At 61.2% G+C, this 21,950-nt stretch overlaps 1 protein-coding gene across 1 annotated transcript in view; it reads left to right on the forward strand.

The window, feature by feature from the left end:
• PPP2R2C (protein phosphatase 2 regulatory subunit Bgamma) overlaps positions 1 to 16,821 on the forward strand; it is a 28,890-nt gene extending 12,069 nt beyond the window's left edge. The window contains exons 6-9 of the mRNA XM_060188563.1: positions 6,622 to 6,786; positions 11,701 to 11,870; positions 14,483 to 14,574; positions 16,457 to 16,821. Of these exons, the coding sequence (XP_060044546.1) occupies positions 6,622 to 6,786; positions 11,701 to 11,870; positions 14,483 to 14,574; positions 16,457 to 16,748 (719 nt within the window). The 3' untranslated portion in view covers positions 16,749 to 16,821. The remainder of the gene's footprint in view (positions 1 to 6,621; positions 6,787 to 11,700; positions 11,871 to 14,482; positions 14,575 to 16,456) is intronic.
• The last annotated feature ends 5,129 nt before the right edge of the window (positions 16,822 to 21,950 follow it).

Below are 21,950 nucleotides of genomic sequence, written 5' to 3' on the forward strand. Positions count from 1 at the left end.
ACACCTGCCGCCCCCTCCCCCATGAGCCACGTCTGGCTCCTGCGCTGGATATGGTGGTCAGAGAAGGCACCCCTTGAGTCTCGCTGTAAAGACTTTGTTTTGGGGGTGGTTGGGCGACGGCACACCCAGTAGAGCACACGCATTACCAAAGGCAGGGAACTGGGTTCGAGCCCCTGCTCCCCGTCTCCAGTGGGGGAAGCTTCTGGAGTGGTGGAATAGTGCTGCAGGTGTGTCTGTCTGTCTGTCTGTCTGTGTCTGCCTGTCTCTTTCCCCACAGGAGCTCTGTGAACAGTGGTTACTGCTGGGGTTTCTCTCTGCCTCTCTCAGTCTCTCTGTATAGAGTTTTTTAAAAAAATATTTGTTTCCTTTTTGTTGCCCTTGTTTTTATTGTTGTTGTAGTTATTGTTGTTGATGTTGTCGTTGTTGTTGGATAGGACAGAGAGAAATGGAGAGAGGAGGGGAAGACAGAGGGGGAGAGAAAGAAAGACACCTGCAGACCTGCTTCACCGCCTGTGAAGCGACGCCCCTGCAGGTGGGGAGCCGGGGGCTCGAACCGGGATCCTTCCGCTGGTCCTTGCTTTGTGCCACCTGCACTTAATCCGCTGCGCTACCGCCCAACTCCCAAGATTTTTTTTTAAGGGAGCAGGAAAGCCACCTTGTTCATCCCTTGGTTAGTCCTTCAGTGCTGGGAGAAGGGGGTAACTCGTCTGTTAGAACGGCCTCTCACGTCCCTTCATACTGGTACCTTGAGACCATCAGGCAGGGCCCAGTGATTTTTCTGGGTCCCGCTGCCTGGAGGCCTCCGTGTTATTTTTCACGGCAGCTTGCTGTAAAGCCTTCCCCGGCCGCTTCTCACCACGGCAGCGGCAGGAACAGGCCTCTCGCTTACCGAGTGGGTCCCAACGCCAGTCCCGGCAGTGGGGTCTGTCTGAGGTGGCGTAGGGGTGAGGTGTGGCCTCGCAGGAGAGGGTGGTGGGCAGAGACCCTTCCATCTGCTGGGCTCCTGGCTGCTCTGGGGAGCCTGGAGCCCCGGCCCCCTCGGCCTGTCCCTGTGGCCTCCTGAGCCTCACTGCTCCCGGGGCAGGTCTCCTGCGGGGGTCCGTGGAGGGGCCTGCATGGCACCGCCATCACCAGCTCCTGCCTGCCGTCCATGGTGGCCAGGGCTGCCCCTCCACCCACCCCCTTCATCTCTGCTGAGCACCTGCTCGGGTAGGCGGCTGGGTGCACCCGTGACCTGCTCCTCTCCCGGCAGCACCACGGTGGACTGTGGGTGGCGACTCCTAGGGGTGCTCCTGGTCTCCCCACTCTGGCTGTGGAGATGAGCTGAGATTAGGACACCTGGGACCCTCCTCCCTCACTCAGACCCTTGGTGCCAGGATGCTAGGGCGCTCTTGTCTGGGGTCTGAGGGACAGAGAGGGTCTCTCCTCTGGGACGCCCCTGGCAACTGTGAGGAGACTCTGCCATTACCTTGGTGTTGGGGCAGCCATGCTTCCCTGTCCTTCCTGTAGGCTGAGCCTGGAACGCCCCCCCCCCCCTGCATCCTTCCCTCCCTCCCTCCCTCCTCCCTGGAACTCCAGCCACCTCTCCCCTTCAACTCCTCAAACTTAGTTTCTCCCACACCAGGAAGCCCCCCCCCCCCCAGCCCCGTCCCTCTGTCCAGACAGTCCCACCTCTGAGGACCCTTGCCGGCCTCTCAGCTCTCCTAACACACGGCGTGCTCCCGTCCAGCTGCCCTGAGAGGCCGGAAACTCTGCTCTGAGTTCATGTGCAGATGGCCAGGGGGTGGTGCCCCCAGCGGAGTGCATGCATAACTATGCACAAGGACCTGGGTTCGAGCCCCCTGCTTCCCACCTGCAGGGGGAAGCTTCATGAGTGGTAAAGCAGGGCTGCAGGTGTCTCTCTCCCTACCCAGCTTCTCAATCTCTCTCTGTCCTATCAGATAGATGGAAGCTAACATACTTGTAACAAACTATTAATAAAAAAATAAAAGGAAGATAACATAAGAATAAATAAAATTGGAGGCAGGATGGAAATGCAGTTGGTTAAGCTCACGTGGCGCAAAGCACAAGGACCGGCATAAGGATCCCGGCTCGAGCCCCCGGCTCCCCACCTGCAGGGGAGTCGCTTCCCAGGCGGTGAAGCAGGTCTGCAGGTGTCTGTCTGTCTCTCCGCTCTCTGCCTCCCCCTCCTCTCTCCATTTCTCTCTGTCCTATCCAACAGCAATGGGAATGGCAACAATAATAATAATAGCAAGGGCAACAAAGGGGAAAAAATGGCCTCCAGGAGCAGTGGATTCATAGTGCAGGCACCGAGCCCCAGTCTGGAAAAAAAAAAAGAAAAAATTAAGAGAGAAAGAAAATAGTAAGACAAACCCCTTGGGCTGGGGAGACGGCCTACTGGTTCTGCAAACAGACTTTCTTGCCTGAGGCTCTAAAGTCCCAGGTTCAATCCCCAGCACCACCATCTGCCAGAGCTGAGCAGGGCTCTGGTTAAAATAATAAAAATAAAAATAAATTAAAAAGAAACCCAGGTACAAACTCTCACAGCACTTCTGTGGATGGTCAGCCTGGCACTGTTTGCCGCTTCTTGGTTTCACAGTTTTTGTCAGAAAGCAGAAAGACGGATTCCTGTTCAATCGCTGCCGACCGTGCCAACTCTGAGCTGGGTCCTTGGGGCCCCCAGCGCGGGTCTGCAGCTGGTCGTCTCTCGGAGAACACCTGCAGCTCAGCTCTGGGGGGCTGTGCCCCGGGATGGCGTCCACGTCCACCCTGTGTCCTGGCAGCCTGGTCCCTGCTGTGTGTCTCCATGGCAACGGCCTTTCGCATCCCGGGAGACTGGGTCTGCGTGTTGTGCTCCAGAAATCGATGGAGCCCAGGGCTCATCCATCCTGCCCCTCTGGGCCCCTGCCCGCGGTGGGCACTCACCAGGCCTGGGGGGCCACCCAGCAGAAGGGGTCCAGCGGCTGCCCCGTCCCAGCTCTGAGCTGCTCCAGGCCCTGCCTGCCCCTCTGCCCTGGGGTGTCACGACTAGGGCTCCTTCCTGCAGGGTTGCCCGTGGGGTCTGGGGGTGGGGAGCTGCCTTCAGCAGCTCTCCTCGTCTCCACGTTTGTCTCCTGCTGTCTCTTCCCAGAGGCCTTTGTTGTGGTTTTACCTCTGGCTTACCACTCCCTGGGTCTGGCCAGGTCATGGGCAGCAGAGATGTGCTAGTGAGTGGTACCCACCCTGGGCCTCTCTGTCCACCTGTCCCATGACTGGTACTTTCTGGGGGGCAGCTGCGGTGGGAGGAGGCCCCTGGAAGCCTTGTGAGTGGGAACACAGGTGCCACCAGGCTCCCCAGGGCTGGCCTCTGTGCTTGGAGCTGGCACAGCCCCACCAGTGTGGGGACGCTGGCACTGTCCTTGGAGGCAGCCCGTGGGGGAGAAGCAGCTATAAAAATCTCGGCAACGCTGCTGACTGTGCAGAAAGCCGGCTAGAGTGCGTCCCGCCGTCCTTGGCGGAGGGCACTGGTCCGGCTCCGAGCTTGAGCCGCAGCCTCTTCAAGGAATGCCCAGCGTCGTCCTCAGCCTGAGGATGGGCCTGGGGGAGACAGCTGGAGCAGGGTCCTCTGGGAGGAGCGGGAATGCCCGCCCTGCGCCTCAAGGTGACCTGGACTTGGAAGGGTGCAGAGCCGGCGGGGGCAGAAAGTTAAGACAGATAGATGGCACGGGGAGGAGGAGATAGGCTCCCCGTTGGACAGACAGCTCCACGGACAGACAACTGCAGGATCCTCGGCCCCGGGCGCTAAGCAGACCACCCCGTGCCCGGGGAGGCGTGTGGCACTGAGCAAGGTCCCCTCATTCCGTCCTCCTGAGCCTGTCTCTCTCTACCTGCCCATGCCTGGGAAACTTGCCTCAGTGGGAAAAACCTTCCCCTCCCTTCTTTCCTTCCTTCCTTCCTCCCTTCCTCCCTCCCTTCCTTCCTTCCTTCCTTCCTTCCTTCCTTCCTTCCTTCCTTCCTTCCTTCTTTACCTTCAGGGTTATCTCTGAGGCTGGGTGCTGTCACTATGAATCTACTGCTTCTGGTGGTCATTATTTTTCCATTTTATTGGACAGAACAGAGAGAAATAGAGGAGGGGAGAGAGACAGAGAGGCACCTGCTTTATCACTCGCAAAGCTTCCACCTCAGGTGGGGAATGGGGGCTTGAACCTGGATCCTTGCACAGGTCTTTGTGCTTAGCGCTCTGTGCATTCATCCAGCGCACCACTGCCATATCCAGGGGGAAAAAACTTTAAAAAGTTTTTTTAATTAAAAAAATTTTTATATTTATTTATTTCCTTTTTGTTGCCCTTGTTGTTTTTATTGTTGTTGTGGTTATTGTTGTTGATGTTGTTGTTGTTGGATAGGACAGAGAGAAATGGAGAGAGGAGGGGAAGGCAGACGGGGAAAGACAGACACCTGCAGACCTGCTTCACCGCCTGTGAAGCGACTCCCCTGCCGGTGGGGAGCCGGGGGCTCGAACCAGGATCCTTATGCCAATCCTTGCGCTTTGCGCCACATGTGCTTAGCCCGCTGCGCTACCGTCCGACTCCCAGAAAAAAAACCCTTCTAACTGCCCCGAGTCGGGGGCTGCTGCAGCACAGCCCAAGGACAGTTCTCTGGAGGAAGAAAGTGTGAATTCATTAACTCTGGGAAGGGCTAGATCCCCCAGCCTTGCCCTGACCTTGGAATGCTCCCATCCACACACGGCAAGCCTGAAGATTGAGAAGTGGGGGTGAGGCTGCCGGGGAGACATGAGGTCCTGTCCAGTCCCCTTCCCCACTGTGTTGATGGGGGAAATTGAGGCCTGCGGGGTGAGGATGAGATTGAGCTTTGCAGGTGGCACTGAACATTCCGGAAAGGACACCTGACACCTGCACAAGCTCTCCCACTGCCCGTCTGTCCCTGGTCCTGCCCAAACCAAGGTCACCCTGGAATCTGAAGGTCATGTTCACCGTGAAAGGGGGGAGCTTCTGAATTAATGGAGCCGTGCTGGGGTGTCTCTCTCTTACCTTCTTCATGGGAAAGAGACTTTGTGGGGGCCAGTGGAGCCGGGCAGGTGCGAGGCCCCGAGAAACTGGTGGTGGTAGAAACAGACGCAGACACGAGGGGGCAAAGGCGAGTTTCCACGAGTGCCCGCAGGGCTGGTCTGGGGTGTCACGGTCACTCGGGGAGCGTCCTGGGCTCCGCTGTCCCTGGTCAGCAGGGCCCTGCTTCACGACGTGGTTGAGCGGCCTCGGGGAGTCCCGCTGGGTGGAAAGCTGCACGTGGGCAGATTCCAGGGTTCGTGAATGACAGCTGGATAGCACTCAGATCCCAAGCACCACGTGTCCAGGGTCCAAGAGACAGCAAGAGAGCAAGCCTCTGAGGGGCAGCTGAGTCTCAGACCTCTGGGCCCAGGGGCCCAGTGCTGGCTGTGTGTCCCTAGTCCACACACGGACCCTCTTGGTCAGCTCTGGCTGCAGGCTATGTACTTTTTACTTAATTTCGTGTTTTGTTTAGTTTTTCCTCACCGGTGCCCTGCTGAACTCTGGCTGATGGTGGTGCTGGGGACTGAACCTGGGAGCTCAGGGCTGCAGGCAGGAGCTTCTTTGGCAGAGCCAGGATGCTGACTCCCAGCTCTTGATTTCTGTTAATCAGAGAGAGACAGAGGCCAGACTCCTGGCTTGAACCTGGGGCCTCAGAGCCTCAGGCAGGAGGGTTATTTACAGAACCATTATGCTGTCACCCCAAGCCCCTGTGATCGCAGACATGTGATCGAGGCATGACCCTCGCTCCTCGGGACAGCAGGCTTTGCCGGGGGTTTAGTCTGAGCGGCTGGAGGCTGCCGTTCCTGGGGGGCCAGCCAGGCCCTGGCGACTGCCACGGCAGCTTCCCTCCCGCTCTTTCTGAGGTTTGACGCAGCTGTGTGTTCAGAGCCGAGGCGGCTTGGGTGTGTGGAGGGGGCGGCTTGGGTGCGAGGCTGGCAAGAGGCCACACCTGTCCCGTGACCCCACAGCTGACGTGTACCAGCTCTGTGTCGTCCCAGGCCGTGGAGGAAGGGGTCCTGTGAGTTTAGGAAAGTGGGTGCAGAGAGCTGGGCTGTACAGCCGGAGCTGGGGTTTGAATCCCCAGATCCACTGGAAAATGAGGAGGAGGAGGATGGGGCACCTGCTTTGCAGAGGTCCAGCGCAGGGCTGGGGAGAGCAGAGGCCGGGAGGGAGGGGTGGTGTCAGAGAGGATGAACCTCGGGGCGGGTTAGAGGCAGCAGGGCAGAGCTGGCTGTGTGCCCGCAGTGCTGCACCCAGGGCGCTGGGGCCTGCTCTGGGTGGCCTCCCCGGGAGAATCTTGATGCTGTGTGTGTGTGTGGGGGGTGCTCAGCGGGCGCTCAGCGCGTGCCCCATATACTCTGGGGGTGGGGCGGGCTCAGGGCAGGGGTAGGGGCTCACCCTGCGGGGCCCAGGGCCTAGAAAGTGCCCTGGGTGGGTAGGCCCACAGGGGTCAGCAGGCAGGGTGGTGCGGGGCTCGGGCGGGTGCGGCGGCAGGAGCCTGGGCTTGGGGCGTGTGCCCTGCAGGGCGCAGGGGCAGGGGGTCCTTCTCCCAGGCCGTTCCTTGACGGGCCCCCAGACATCGTGGACATCAAGCCGGCCAACATGGAGGAGCTGACGGAGGTGATCACGGCCGCCGAGTTCCACCCGCTGCATTGCAACCTCTTCGTCTACAGCAGCAGCAAGGGCTCCCTGCGGCTGTGCGACATGCGCGCGGCGGCCCTGTGCGACAAGCATGCCAAGCGTGAGTGCCTGCGGGGCGGGGCGGGGCGGGGCTTGTGTGCTGGGCGGGGTCTGGCGGGCGATGGGCGGGGCTTGTATGTGGGGCTCGGTCTAGCGCGTGGTGGGTGTGGTTTATGTGTGATGGGCGTGGCTTTGGTGTAAAGGGGCTGTGGTAGACGTGTGTGGTGGGCGGGACCTTGTATGTGATGGGCGTGTCCAGTGTGATGGGCGTGGTCTTCAGCGGAACGTGGTCCTTTCTGATGGGCGTGGCCGAGACATGCACACGGCAGGTGTGACCTAACATGACGGGCGTGGCCTACTAGTACGTGGTGGGTGTGGTTTCCCCTCTGGTGGGCGTGGCCTGGCATGTGGTGGGTGTGGTCTGGTGTGAGAAGCATGACCTGAATGCCTGGTGGGTGTTGCCTGACTGGTGGTGGGCGTGGCCTGGTATGTAGTGGGAGTGGTCTGGCGCGTGGTGGGTGTGGCTTATGAGTGACGGGCGTGACGCGTCTGGGCATGCGGCAGATGTGTCTAACACGATGGGCGTGGTCTAGTGTAGAGGGTGTGGTCTACCACGTGATTAGCAGGGCCTAGTGTGATGAGCAAGGCCTGAATGGTGGGCGTGGCCTGACAGGTGCGGGGCGTGGCCTGGAGCGAACCGGCACGGTGGGCGTGGCCGTGTGGGCTGGGCGATTCCTCCCGGTCCCCGGCCGGTACCTGGCCTCCAGCCGCTGCACCCTGGACTCGACCCCTGGGCCCCCGAGGCCGCCCAGCTCCTCTGGGCCTAGTGACCCTGGTGACCAGGCTGACGGGCGGGAGCCAGCTGGAATGTGGGCGCTACCGGGGCACCAGCAGCTGGGGCTCCTCCCCGAAGGGCTGGGCAGTGCACCTGGCGGCCCCAGCTCCGAGCTCAGGTGTGGGTGCCGCAGGCCCGGCGGTCGGGGGCTCAGCGCCGCCGCGGAGGCTTGTTGATCCCGCGGCCCTGCGAGTGAGAGAGAGGCGGAGCTCCTCCCTGGCTGCTCTCTTCTGTATTTTCAAGTTTTCCAGAAGTTCTTCCATCTCACTCCCTACGTCCTGCCCGGCCCCCAAGTCTGTCTGTTTTCAGCCAAGAAAGGAAGCTGGCGACTAGGTCTGAGGCTGGCTCTGCCCTTCCACCCAGTCTGTCTGTCCGTGGCTCCAGGTGCCCACAGGGCCAAGGCCAGGCGTCTCCCTGTGGCCAACAAGCTCCTTGCTGACCAGCCCCATGCAGCCCACTGCTAGGGCCGCACCACTCGTCCCCACCCTGAAGCTGCAACCGGTCCCTCCCCACCAGCACCTCGCTGCCCCGGTCTCAGCACGCTGCCCCAGGGCCTTGGCACCGTCCTCTCTCCACTGGGGGCTTGGCACTGCTCTGCTGCCCCAGCAGAGGGCGCCGGGCCAGCTGTTGGCGCTGTCGGGGCCGCTGGCATCAGGAAGTGTGTCCCCTCCCCAGGACTCCCTCAAGGTGCTGGGGTAGAGGGAGCAAGAGAGACAGAGCACAGCACCTCAGGTGCAAGGTTATCTGAGCCTTTAGCCAGGCTACGGGGCTGTGTGCTCTCAGAGAAATGTCTCTCCCTCTCGGTGCATAAGGGAGACAGGGAGTAACAGCCCCAAAGGGTGTCATCACCCAATTCCTGGACCCTGTGCAGATGTGGCTGCAGAAGGCCCTGGGCTCAAGCCCCAGCTCCACATGTGGACACCATGGAGGCACTGGGAAAGCTCCATGGAGGGTGGGCAGAGCTGTGGGGTCTCTCCTCTCTCAGCACCAGGCACAGCACCCAGGGAGCCCATGGAGGGTGGGCAGGGCTGTGGGGTCTCTCCTCTCTCAGCACCCTGCACAGCACCCAGGGAGCCCATGGAGGGTGGGCAGGGCTGTGGGGTCTTTTCTCTCTCAGCACCCTGCACAGCACCCAGGGAGCCCCATGGATTGTGGGCAGGGCTGTGGGGTGTCTCCTCTCTCAGCACCAGGCACAGCACCCAGGGAGCCCATGGAGGGTGGGCAGGGCTGTGGGGTCTCTCCTCTCTCAGCACCAGGCACAGCACCCAGGGAGCCCCATGGAGGGTGGGCAGGGCTGTGGGGTCTCTCCTCTCTCAGCACCAGGCACAGCACCCAGGGAGCCCATGGAGGGTGGGCAGGGCTGTGGGGTCTCCTCTCTCAGCACCCTGCACAGCACCCAGGGAGCCCATGGAGGGTGGGCAGGGCTGTGGGGTCTCTCTTGTCTCTCTGTCTCTGTCTCTGTGTCTCTCAATGAAGAGTGGTGAGTCTGTTCAGCACTGGTGTCACACGCAGTGGTCCCCCGGATCATCTCACCACCCCACAATGACAACATCAGTTGCAGACAGGTGTCAAGAACCAGCTGTTGCTCATGGTGCCACGCCAGCCACCGCCTTGAGCCCTGGGAGGCCACCCGCAGACTGGCTGTCTGAAGCAGGCGGGCAGGTCTATTTTGAGGATGCCTGCACCACTATGTGGTGGTTTCCATGGTTACCATCACTACCAGCAGCACAGGATAGAACTGGGGGAGTGACAGGCAGCAGAACCGTGTCCTCCAGCTCTCCAGAGCTGGGTGCAGGGGCGGCCTGGGCAGACGGGGCCTGTGGTGACGGTCTGGTCTAGTCGCTCTGAGGCAGCTCTGAGAACCCGAGGACACACGGACCCCGGGGCCCGCACCTACAGCTCACCCCTTCCTTGTGACAACTCAGGGCAAAGCAGACAGACAGACAGTTGTTTCACCACTGCCCCTCAGGCCAGCTGGCAGGAAAGGTGCGATGGAGGGGCAGAGGGGTGGCACTGAGCTCAAGGACTCTCGTGAGGGTCTGGGTACAGGCCCCCTGCGCTGCACCAGCAGGGCACGGGCTTCATGATCCTCTTCGTCTTATCCGGTAAAATGGAGAAAAAGCCTGTAGGAGCAGCGGATTCGTAGTGCTGACACTAAATCCCGGACATTGGAAAAAGAAAGAAAAGAAAGAGAAAAAAACCAAACAGGCTTTGGTTGTGGGGCTCTTCAGTTCAGAGAAATTGAGAGGGGAGGGGACGATAGAGAGGGAGAGAGACAGAGAGACACCTGCAGCCCTGCGTGAAGTCCTGCGTGAAGTGGTGAACACTTGTGCAGCTTGCCCCCTGCAGGTGGGGGCCAGAGGCTTGAGCCCGGGTCCGTGTGCACTGTAACGTGGGCTCTACCTGGGTGCCACCCACCCACCCCCGTCTTTACACAGTGCTTGCATTGCCAGGAACGAACCCAGGGCCCCAGCGAGCCTGGTACTGCTAGCTACCCCTCGCCCGGCCTAGTGGTGTCCGGTCTGTTCTGAGGGGAAGAGAAGGAGAAGGCAAAAAAGAGGGAGACCACAGCACAGCAGTTCCACCACCTTGGAGCTTTCCCTGGTGCCCTTGGCTCTCCCGTGGGGTGCCTGGGCTCCAACCCAGGGTCAGAGCATACTGAAGCCAGGCTGAGGTGTCGTGGCAGAGTCCAGCCTGGCTCAGAGAAGGTTCCAGAATGCAGGGACGCCGCACCGGCCCCGGCATCACCACCAGAGGGCAGTAGAGCAGCACACACCAAGGGCGGGCCAGGAATAACCGGGCTCCTTCGCCCCAGCGCCACCGGGACCCCAGGCCGGTGCTGAACCCTTCCCTTCCCTTCCCTTCCCTTCCCTTCCCTTCCCTTCCCTTCCCTTCCCTTCCCTTCCCTTCCCCTGAGACTGGAGGAGGGGGAGACAGCTCAGCCTGTCGGAGTGAGGGACTTGCGTGCCCAAGGCTCCAGGCTCAGACCCAGCACCACATAAGCCAGACTCCGGGCTCTCCCCACCCCTCCCCTGCTCTCTTATCTCCCTCCTAGTTACTTTTTTACTAATTTTTTGAAAACCATCCTTTATTTATTCATTGGGTAGAGGTAACCAGAAGTCAAGAGGGAGACAGAGAAAGAGAGACAGAGAGACACCCGCAGCCCTGCTTCACCACTCGCAAAGCTTTCCCCCTGCAGGTGGGGACCGGGGGGGGGGGCTGGAACCCCGGGTCCTTGCACACTGTAAATGGGCACTCAGCCAGGTGCGCCACCACCCGGCCCCCTCTGTGCGTCTCTCCCAGTAAACGCACCTTCACGAAGAGTCACCGAGCGGGGCTGGCAGCGATGGCCGGGGCAGCCACACATCAAGGCTCGGACCCGGGCTCGGTCCTGCAAGCTGGTCCAGCTCCCTGGGCGGGAGGGGGTGGCCGCTGATGCCCCCAGCCCCAGGCCTTTGGCTTGATGAGCGGATGCAGGAGCAGGTCCTGTGACCCGGGGGGAAAGTGCATCCCGGCTGGTGGGGGCGGTCAGTGATGGCGGCCACCCCCCACAGGAGCAGGTCCTGTGACCCGGGGGGAAAGTGCATCCCGGCTGGTGGGGGCGGTCAGTGATGGCGGCCACCCCCCACAGGAGCAGGTCCTGTGACCCAGGGGGAAAGTGCATCCCGGCTGGTGGGGGCGGTCAGTGATGGCGACCACCCCCCACAGGAGCAGGTCCTGTGACCCGGGGGGAAAGTGCATCCCGGCTGGTGGGGGCGGTCAGTGATGGCGGCCACCCCCCACAGGAGCAGGTCCTGTGACCCGGGGGGAAAGTGCATCCCGGCTGGTGGGGGCGGTCAGTGACCCGGGGGAAGTGCATCCCGGCTGGTGGGGGCGGTCAGTGATGGCGGCCACCCCCCACAGGAGCAGGTCCTGTGACCCGGGGGGAAAGTGCATCCCGGCTGGTGGGGGCGGTCAGTGATGGCGGCCACCCCCCACAGGAGCAGGTCCTGTGACCCGGGGGGAAAGTGCATCCCGGCTGGTGGGGGCGGTCAGTGACCCGGGGGAAGTGCATCCCGGCTGGTGGGGGCGGTCAGTGACCCGGGGGAAAGTGCATCCCGGCTGGTGGGGGCGGTCAGTGACGGCGACCTCCCCCCACAGTCTTTGAGGAGCCCGAAGACCCCGGCAACCGCTCGTTCTTCTCGGAGATCATCTCCTCCGTGTCGGACGTGAAGTTCAGCCGCAGCGGCCGCTTCATGCTGACCCGGGATTACCTCACGGTGAAGGTCTGGGACCTCAACATGGAGGCCAGGCCCATCGAGACCTACCAGGTGCGTGGGGCCCCTCCCGCAGGGGTCTCCCTCGCGGGCACAGCCAGGCCAGAGGAAGGCAGGGGAGCAGGGGGTGGGCAGCGGTGGCCAGCCCTCAGCGTGTGACGCCCTTGGCCCCGCCCCCCCCTTCTGCACCCGAGCTGTGTCCCTGTTCCTCCACTGGAAACTGCAGTGGTTCTCCCAAGGTCACAGAGGTGGGTTGACTGTTATTTCTTTCTTTTTCTTTAAAAGTATTTCTTTTTCTTTCATTTTATTTATTTATTTTTTTAAAAAAAATATTTGTTTTCTTTTTGTTGCCCTTGTTGTTTTTATTGTTATTGTAGTTCTTATTGATGTCGTCGTTGTTGGATAGGACAGAGAGACATGGAGAGAGGGGGGGAAGACAGAGAGGGGGAGAGAAAGACAGACACCTGCAGACCTGCTTCACCGCCTGGGAAGCGACTGCCCTGCAGGTGGGGAGCCAGGGGCTCGAACCGGGATCCTTACGCTGGTCCCTGCACTTTGCGCCACGTGCACTTAACCCGCTGCGCTGCCGCCCGACTCCCTCTTTTTTTAAAGAAAAGATTATTTATTTATTTATTTATTAAGGAGAAAGATAGGAGGAGAGAGAAAGAACCAGACATCACTCTGGTACATGTGCTGTCGGGGGCTTGAACTCAGGGCCTCACGCTTAAGAGTCAAGTGCTGTATCCACTGCACCACCTCCTGGACCATGACTATTATTTCTATAACTATCCATCTATCTATCTATCTATCTATCATCTATCTATCTATATCTGCTCGTTTTCCCCTCTGGTTCTGCCTTCTCTTCCTTTCTAAGTCACACCTACATCTGTTACTACTTCTGAATGTCCCTGGCTTCTTCCTCTCCTGCCTCTGGGTGTTGGGGTCCTGATGAAATTGGACTTCAGAGCTCTCTGGTCATTTCTCCCCCTCTGGGAGTCTGGACCCAAATTCTTTATGGGGAGCAGAAGGTGGGAGTTCCGGCTTCTGTCATTGCTTCTCCCTGGACATGGGTGTTGGCAGGTGGGTCCACACCCCCAGCCCATGTCTGTCTGTCCCTAGTGGGGCAGGGCTCTGGGGAGAGGGGGTTTCTCTCTTCAGGACTTTCTCTCTTCTGATCCTGCCAGCTTCTCTGGGCATCCTTTCTGGAGTCCATGCACTTTCTCGCCCTGCCAACAGGGGGAAGGCTTGGGCGGTCAGTTTGTAGGAGGGTGGACATCCCGTGTTGGACTGGGCTGGCTCTGTGCCTGGGCTCTGGGGGAGGGGTTGCCGCCCCCAGGCCCCCACGCCGGCAGGTCCACTCACTATGGGGGTCCACACAGCTGGGGAGGGTCAGAGCCTTTCATGGCTGTTGCCCAGTGGAGAGCCCGGGTCACAGGTCAGGACCCTGAGGTCACTCCAGCAGCCACACGGTTGATCTGACGTGTGTGGAAGGACAGCACCCAGACACCCCAAGACGATGGTGCCCCCATCAGAACTCTGGCAGAGCTTGTGTTGGTGAGATCCAGTCACACGGAAAGGGGCAGGAAGACCACTGATGCTGTCCAGGTGGGGGAGACCCCAGGAACATGGCAGACCTTGACGACCCCGTCGTCTCTGTCTGAGTGTCATCAGTCAGGTGCGGCTCTCCGAGGCCTCGAGAAATATCCGGGTCACTCTATTCCTTCAGGAAGGAGTCGGAGGTCAGAGTTACAGATTAATGCGTCTTGCGTAATCTCGAAGCCTGTGGGCTGATAATGAAGCTCTGACACTTCCCCAGACCTCAGCCTTAAGGGGAGGGGTTGTGAGAAAGGACTGTCTGAAGCCTTTCTTACTGGGCAGGTCTCAGGGTGGATTAATTGATTGATTGATTAATTGATTACCAGAGCCCTGCTCAGTTCTGGCTGATGGTGGTGTGGGGGATTGACCCTAGGACTTTAGAGCCTCAGAAAGGACGGTCTCTTTGCAGAACCATTATGCTATCTCCCCCCCGCCCCCCACCTGCCTTGGGTAAGCCTCCAGGAAGGGCAGCACCTGCTGACAGTCTCACCTGTGTCGTCCCCTGGAGGACTTAGCTAAAGTCAATAGAATTGTTAGCAATACACTTCAAGAAATCTTGGATAAAAACTTCTTCCACAGGAGTCGGGAGGTAGCGCAGTGGGTTAAGCGCGCGTAGTACAAAGCACAAGGACTGGCATAAGGATCCCGGTTCGAGCCCCCGGCTCCCCACCTGCAGGGTAGTCGCTTCACAGGCTCCCTCTCTCTGTCTCCCTTCCTCTTTTGTTTTCTCTCTGTCCTATCCAATGACAGCAACAACAACAACAATAATAACCACAACAATGGTAAAACAACAAGGGCAACAAAAAGGGAAAAATAGTCTCCAGGAGCAGTGGATTCGTGGTGCAGCCTAGAGGCAAAAAAAAAAAAAAAAAGAAAGAAAGAAAGAAAAAAAGAAAGAGAAAAGAAAAAAGAAATTCTTCCACAGCCTCTGTCACTGTGACCGTCCCCTCTCTGGCCACTGTCTGGCTCAGACCCTGAAGGGCACAGCCCCTCGCCACAAGGGAGGGCAGCCTTTGTGGCGGGTGGGGGCAGGATGTCGGGTGCCCGTCATGCCGCTGCCTGTCCCGCAGGTCCACGACTATCTTCGCAGCAAGCTTTGCTCGCTCTATGAGAACGACTGCATCTTCGACAAGTTCGAGTGCACCTGGAACGGGAGCGACAGGTGACCTGGGGACCTGCTCCCTGGGGGCCGGGGCGGGGGCGGCTTGTCTGCCCAGTGGGCCTCACTTGCCGCTGAGGATGGGGCTGGCGTGGGGGCCGGGCAAGCCATATGCCCAGCCATTGGTCTTGGCGTGGAGGCAAGGTCTCTGGGCCCCGGTGCAGGTCACGCCCAACGCCGAGTCCTCTGAACTGGCCCCCTGCCCAGTGACCCCGACTCCCCACAACCTCTCCCAAGGTCCCCAGGGTCCCTGAGCAGCAGGACTAGGGGGTCGCAGGGGGCTCTGGTGAGCAGAAGTCCCCACCTCGAGGTGGGGCCTGTCAGAATCAGGGGAGGCTCACGTCTGAGTGTGCACACGCGTGGTTCTGTGTGTTGGTGTGCGTGACAGCTGTGTGTGCGTGACCACAGCCTGCGCTCATGCACCTCACCAGCAGGGGGCATGGGGCCGGCTCACCGTGGCACGAGGCCTGTCCGCCATGAGGCTCCACCGGTGGACAGAGGAGCCTGTGGGCAGCCTGGCTGCCCCCTCCACCCGCCTTGTCCCCGGAGAGCCTTCAGGATCGTGGCTGACAGGACCCAGGGTTACGTGCATGTGCACGCACACACGCTAGGCGAGGCTTACACGCCTACACGCTTACAGAGGCCACACATGTGTTTGCACAAACTCTCACATCCACGTCACACACACTGTGCACGTGCTCACCTCCTCGCCTCAGCGCTGTTCTCACCCCGCTCCCGTGTGCCTGTGGGGCCCGCACAGACGCTGTCACACACTCAGACGCTTAGACGTGACCACCACATGCATGCACACGCTTCCCTGCATACACAGTCCACACACTCAGGCTCACACGCTGCCGCTCTCCTTGTACACGTCTGTGCACACACACACACACACACACACACACGCACGCCCACAGCCCCAGCTCACACACACACATACACACACGCTAACAACACATGCACACACAAACAGCCCATGCTCACACACACACACTAACAGCCCGTGTTCTCACACACGCCCACAGCCTGTGCTCACACACATACACATGCATGACACAGCTCACAGCCCATGTTCACACATGCATGCACACACATGACGCTCACAGCCCACAGCCCATGCTCACACACACATGATGTTCATAGCCCACAACCCGTGCTCTCTCTCTCTCTCTCTCACACACACACACACACACACACACACACTCATGATGCACACAGCCCATGCTCTTACACATACACACGCATGACACTCACAGCCCACAGCCCGTGCTCGCACAGACACATATGACGCTCACAGAGGTCACGGTCACCGCACTCGTGTTCTCTCACACACGCACACGCACGCACTCACAGTCCCCCTTGCCCTCTCCTCACTCCGAGGCTTCCCTGCCGGATCTGTGGACTCTGCCCCCCACCCGCAAGCCCCCCACTCGAGGGCCCGGGGCTCCCTGCTGCTCCTGGCCGGTCTCTTTCCCCCACGGAGTGTCCAGGGTGCCCCTTGCTGGGTGAAGGGGAAGCTGCCCCTCGGCCGCCCTCACGCCCACCCTGCCTGTCCCCGCCCTGCCCCTCAGGCTCTGCTCTCTGTGTCCACCGCTGGTCCCCCCCCACACAGCCAGACATCGTGTCGGGACCCCCTGCTGCACCCAGGGCCGCCCTGCTCTAAACTCTACCTTCTCCTGACCTCACTCCGCTCTGAAACCGGGTGTCTTCTCAGTCGCCGAGAGGACACCCGTGGGAAGGGCCCTGGAACCCACAGCCGGCGCCGTCAGGGACCCGGGAGGCTTCTGTTCCCCGGGGCTGTCAGTGCCACCCCAAGAGCGGGATGGGGGCGGGGGCGGGGGCAGGGGCTGCGTCCCCGGCCCGCATGACCCATCTCCATCCCTAGCGTCATCATGACCGGGGCCTACAACAACTTCTTCCGCATGTTCGACCGCAACACCAAGCGGGATGTGACGCTGGAGGCCTCGCGTGAGAGCAGCAAGCCGAGGGCCGTGCTGAAGCCCCGGCGAGTGTGCGTGGGGGCCAAGCGCCGGCGGGACGACATCAGCGTGGACAGCCTGGACTTCACCAAGAAGATTCTGCACACGGCCTGGCACCCGGCCGAGAACATCATCGCCATTGCCGCCACCAACAACCTCTACATCTTCCAGGACAAGGTCAACTCAGAGATGCACTGAGCCCCCGGCCGGCCAGGGGACAACGGGGGCACTCGGGGCCCGGCCCCTCAGCGCCCCAGACGCCCACTCAGGGCCTTCTCCTCCGGCTCTGTCCTTCCTCTCTGGCCTGTGGGCTCCACAGTCCTCAGCATTCGCTGTTTTTTTTGGGGTGTGTGTGTGTGACGGGGGGCTTCTGGCCTCCCTGGCCCTGGAAAGGGCTCAGGCTCTGACCGTGAAGGCCATTGGCCCGGGGTCCTCCGCATGTCTGCTGGAGTCCTGGGCCCTCGAGGGCGTGCGGTGGCCCTGTGCGGTGGCCCTGTGCTGTGGCCTGGGGTGGCCGTCATCCCTACCCCGCCCCCAGGCTCCCCTGTGAGCCCTGCTCCTGTGGGCCGCTGACTGCCCCCACCCCTGTGAGTTGTTACTGGTTTTCTTCTTTAAGATGCATTTATTTATTCAGAGAGAGAGAGAGGGGCCAGGCCTTTATTTCCTCCATAAACACAAGTGCTCGCGGGAAGGGGCGGCTGGGGTGTTCCCAGGGGCTCTGTGGAGGGCCAAGCCGCCTGACAGATGAAGACCCCGTCAGCCCTGGAAGCTCCCAGCAGCTATCTCTGGGTCCAGCCTGGAAGGCTCCAGAAACGCCACTTCTTCGTGCTGGGCAGGACAGACAGATGCCCTGTCCCCGGGTGGCAGGACGGAGAAAACCCCACGACTTGGGGGTCCGCCCCGGCTGCAGCCCTGTCCACACCCCGCCACCCATCCCGGAAGCACTCAGCCGGCTTCTGTAAATTGCATGCGATGGCCGCCTTAGGAGTCTTCTCTGTGACTGGGGGGCTCAGGGGTGCTTCCTGGTGGGGGCACAGGGCGGGCAGCGTGTCTCCACCCCCCGCCACTCAGCCCAGCCCAGCAGGGACAAGCTGTTTCTCCTTTCACCAGACACCCCCTCCCTGGGGCTCAGGCCCACCCGGGTCCCTCCATGTAGGACAAGCACAGCCGCATGTCACGGCTCCGGCCGCCACTTTCTCCCCACAGAAGTGGGGGAGGCACCCCCTGATTTGTTGTCCATCTCTGTGAATGGTGGTGTCACTGCCAGCCTCTAGGACAGTATTACATGTACATAGATACGGTTTAAGGGTGGGGGAGGGGTCGTTGGACCCTCTTGGCCCCTTTGCCCCTCCGGGTCACCCCCACCCCATTTGGCACAATGCACCCCTCCTTACGCACCTGTTATGGTTCAAGTTCTGGGGCTCACCCCAAGATGGCAGGTCTCACTCTGGGCATCACAGGCCCAGGCCTGGCTCCCCGCCCTCCCCCCCGTCTCGGGGGTCCTGCTTTCAACTTTGGGGACCAGACCCAAGAAAGGGGGTGACAGGAGAGCTCTTCTCCTGAGGAAAGTGTGTCTCCGGCCCCCTGGGAAGTGAGGGTGTCCCCAGCGGAAGGTGACACAGGGTCAAGGAGGGAGGCCACAGGGCCCCCTGACTCCCAGCCTGGTCTCTGCTGCTCTTGCCGAGACGTGTACCCATGTCTCCTGGTGACGTGACAGGTGGTCCTCTGTGCTGCCTTGGTGGGTTCTGGGGGCCCCACGACGGGTGGGAGGGGGCCGGAGTCGGGGGCATGGGGGGGTGGGGGCTCTGTGACTCCTGGTGCACCCCCCCTCCCTCATGTCATGAACCCCCCCCCACTGTGGAGCGAGATTATATATATATATGTTAATACCAGCTTTTTCCAATAAAATAACGAAGATGACGTTGTTGAGGAAGCCAGGGTGGCCGTGGCTGTGTCTTCAGGGTGCTGGGTGCCCTTGGGAGGAAGCAGGGCGGGGGCAGGCTGAGGGCCCTGGGGAGCTGGGCTCAGCCCCGCTTTGCTGCCAGTGCCTCCCCCCGTGCCAAAGCCTTGCCCAGCCCTCGCACATTCGGTGCTGGGAGCCTCAGGGAAGCAGGTCTGTCCTCCCCCTTGGCCACCCCCTGCCAGTGTTTTGTGCACTGCTGGGGATCGAACCCACGGCCTGGGGCAGAAAAGGTGGGGGGGGGTCTCACCACCCAGACAGCCTCTGCCCCTACCCAGTTTTCCTCATTCAGGAGACAGGAAGAGAGAGAGAGAGAGAGAGAGAGAGAGAGAGAGACCTGCAGACCAGCACCACCACTCATGAAGCTTCCCCCCTGTAGGTGGGGACTGGGGGCTTGAACTTGGGTCCTTGTGCACTGTAGTGTGTGCGCTCAACCAGGTGTGCCCCCGCCTGGCTCCCTCCTCACTCTTTTTATCACCTCAGGCACGCAGGTAGCTCATTTGGCCTGAAGCCTACGGTGAGACTCAGCTTTGGAATTTATTTTAATATATTGATTGATGTATTTACTGGAGGGAGACAGAAATTAAAGGGGAGAGACAGAGACAGACACCAGCAGCCCTGCTTCACCTTTTGTGAACGGGGACTTGAACCTGGGCCCTTGTACCTGGTGACATGCACTTAACCAGGGGTGTCGCTGCCTGGAATTTCTTAACATTTTGGAGACAGGCTGAGAAGGGGGGAATAGGGAGAGAGAAACATCCACAGCCCTGATTCACAGAAGCTTCCCCCCTGCAGGTGGGGACTGGGGGCTCAAACCCAGGATCTTGTGCACAGTGACATGTGCGCCCAGCCGGGTGCACCACCTGGCCCCAAATGCTACCCGCCCGGGGTGACTGCTACTTCACTCCAGCCTCAAGATGGAGTCACAAACCACAGTCTCTGACCTCATTGTGGGCACAGCTCCTGGGGTGTCTCCTATATGCTCCCCCCAGCAGAGACCCTCCCTGGAGCCCCCAGCCAGCTGAGCCCCCCCAGCAGAGACCCTCCCTGGAGCCCCCAACCTGCTGAGTCCCCCCAGCAGAGACCCTCCCTGGAGCCCCCAACCTGCTGAGTCCCCCCAGCAGAGACCCTCCCTGGAGCCCCCAACCTGCTGAGCCCCCATATAACCAGAAACCCTCCCTGGAGGCCCCAGCCTGCTGAGTCCCCCAGAGACCCTCCTTGGAGCCCCCAATCTGCTGAACCCCCCAGCAGAGACCCTCCCTGGAGCCCCCAACCTGCTGAGTCCCCCCAGCAGAGACCCTCCCTGGAGCCCCCATCCTGCTGAGTCCCCCCAGCAGAGACCCTCCCTGGAGGCCCCAACCTGCTGAGCTCCCCCAGCAGAGACCCTCCCTGGTGCCCCCAACCTGCTGAGTCCCCCCAGCAGAGACCCTCCCTGGAGCCCCCAACCTGCTGAGCCCCCCCAGCAGAGACCCTCCCTGGAGCCCCCAACCTGCTGAGCCCCCCCCAGCAGAGACCCTCCCTGGAGCCCCCAACCTGCTGAGCCCCATATAACCAGAGACCCTCCCTGGAGTCCCCAACCTGCTGAGCCCCCCCAGCAGAGACCCTCCCTGGAGCCCCCAACCTGCTGAGTCCCCCCAGCAGAGACCCTCCCTGGAGCCCCCAACCTGCTAAGCCCCCTCAGCAGAGACCCTCCCTGGAGCCCCCAACCTGCTGAACACCCCCAGCAGAGACCCTCCCTGGAGCCCCCAACCTGCTGAGTCCCCCAGCAGAGACCCTCCCTGGAGCCCCCAGCCTGCTGAGTCCCCCAGCAGAGACCCTCCCTGGAGCCCCCAGCCTGCTGAGCTCCCCCAGCAGAGACCCTCCCTGGAGCCCCCAACCTGCTGAGTCCCCCAGCAGAGACCCTCCCTGGAGCCCCCAACCTGCTGAGTCCCCCCAGCAGAGCCCCTCCCTGGGGCCCCCAACCTGCTGAGTCCCCCAGCAGAGACCCTCCCTGGAGCCCCCAACCTGCTGAGCCCCCAGACACTAGTGACCCTCCCTGGAGCCCCCAACCTGCTGAGCCCCCAGACACTAGTGACCCTCCCTAGCCCCCAAAGCCTGCTAACTCCCCCAGCCAGAGGCCCCCTGGGCCCCCAGCCCTGGGTGACAGAGGCAGGGCTGTTGGGTGGCCACTGTGCCCACAGCCAGCACACCCACCCTAGGGGCAGGGGCAGGCCCAGCAGACCATGCCCATCCTCCGGTGTGAAGGGTGAGGGGCCTGTGTGAGGGTGCGGTGACCCCCTACCCCGGGACCCTCAGCAGATCCTGAGGCTGGTTACAAGCCAGGACACAGCGCTGCGGGGTGGGGGGCAGGGGGAGGCGGGCTCTGAGCTGGGGTCCACCTGGCCTGTGGACCTCTGACCTGACCTTCTGTCCCCCTGCCCCACCCCCAGAGCCAAGGATGACGCCTGAGGCCAGGTGAAATCCTCCCCTGGTTCTGGAACAGAGGCAATGTCCTCCCCCTCCAGGAAGTCTTCCTGGCTATCTAACCTAAATTGTGGTTTCCTCTGTGCTGCCTCCCACGGCGCTTTCTGTGGCTGGAGCCAGGAGGGGTCTGGCTTGGATGCGGGATGTGAAGCCAACTTTTGAGTGGGGTGGGGGAGGTTGGCAGTGGGGCTCACGGAGCTCCGGGAACCGCAACTGGTGGGTCTCACTGTGCTTGTGTGTGCTGGACTGGGGGTGGGGGCTGAGTTCATGGTGCCGGCAAGTCATTTTCACCAAGTTCACATTCCAGGGGGCCGGGTGGTGACGCACCCAACACAGCCCTGCCTCTGCCACCCAGGGCTGGGGGGCCCAGGGCCCTCTGGCTGGGGGGTTCAGCACGCCTGGGGGCCTAGACATGGTACTAAGCACAAGCACCCATGCAAGGATCCAGGCTCGAGCCCCCAGCTCCCCACAAGCAGTGAAGCAGGGCTGCAGGTGTCTGTCTGTCTCCCTCTATCTCTCAGTTTCTGTCCTGCACATGCAGAGGGTGCTCACCCCAGAGCCCTGGCCGCCAGAGGAAGAAGGGGAGGCCACGGCCCAGGGACGCAGGGCAGCCAGGTTCACAGCCAGCGACACACCCACGGGGGTGGGGTGGAGGATGCCAAGACCCCTACCGGGGTGCAAGGGGGACTCCAGGCCCACTCACGAGTGGTGGCCCTTGCCCCCTGGAGGCCGGCTCTGCGGTCACTCCGAGCATCTCTGGAATCATGGCACCTACCTGGTCGGGTGCAGGGACCAGCGGGGACCCAGGGAGAGACAGCTCAGCCTGTCAGCACCAGACCCTCATGGCAGCTCCTCACCCCACCACCATGTTCAGTCCCCAGCTCCACGGGACAGAGCTGAGCAGGGATCTGCTCTCTCTCTCTCATTGAATAAAGGGTTAGGGGAAACTCACTCAACTACGCTCCCACCCCAGCACC

The sequence above is a fragment of the Erinaceus europaeus genome, chromosome 3, assembly GCF_950295315.1.
Source record: "Erinaceus europaeus chromosome 3, mEriEur2.1, whole genome shotgun sequence".
Lineage (NCBI taxonomy): Eukaryota > Metazoa > Chordata > Mammalia > Eulipotyphla > Erinaceidae > Erinaceus > Erinaceus europaeus.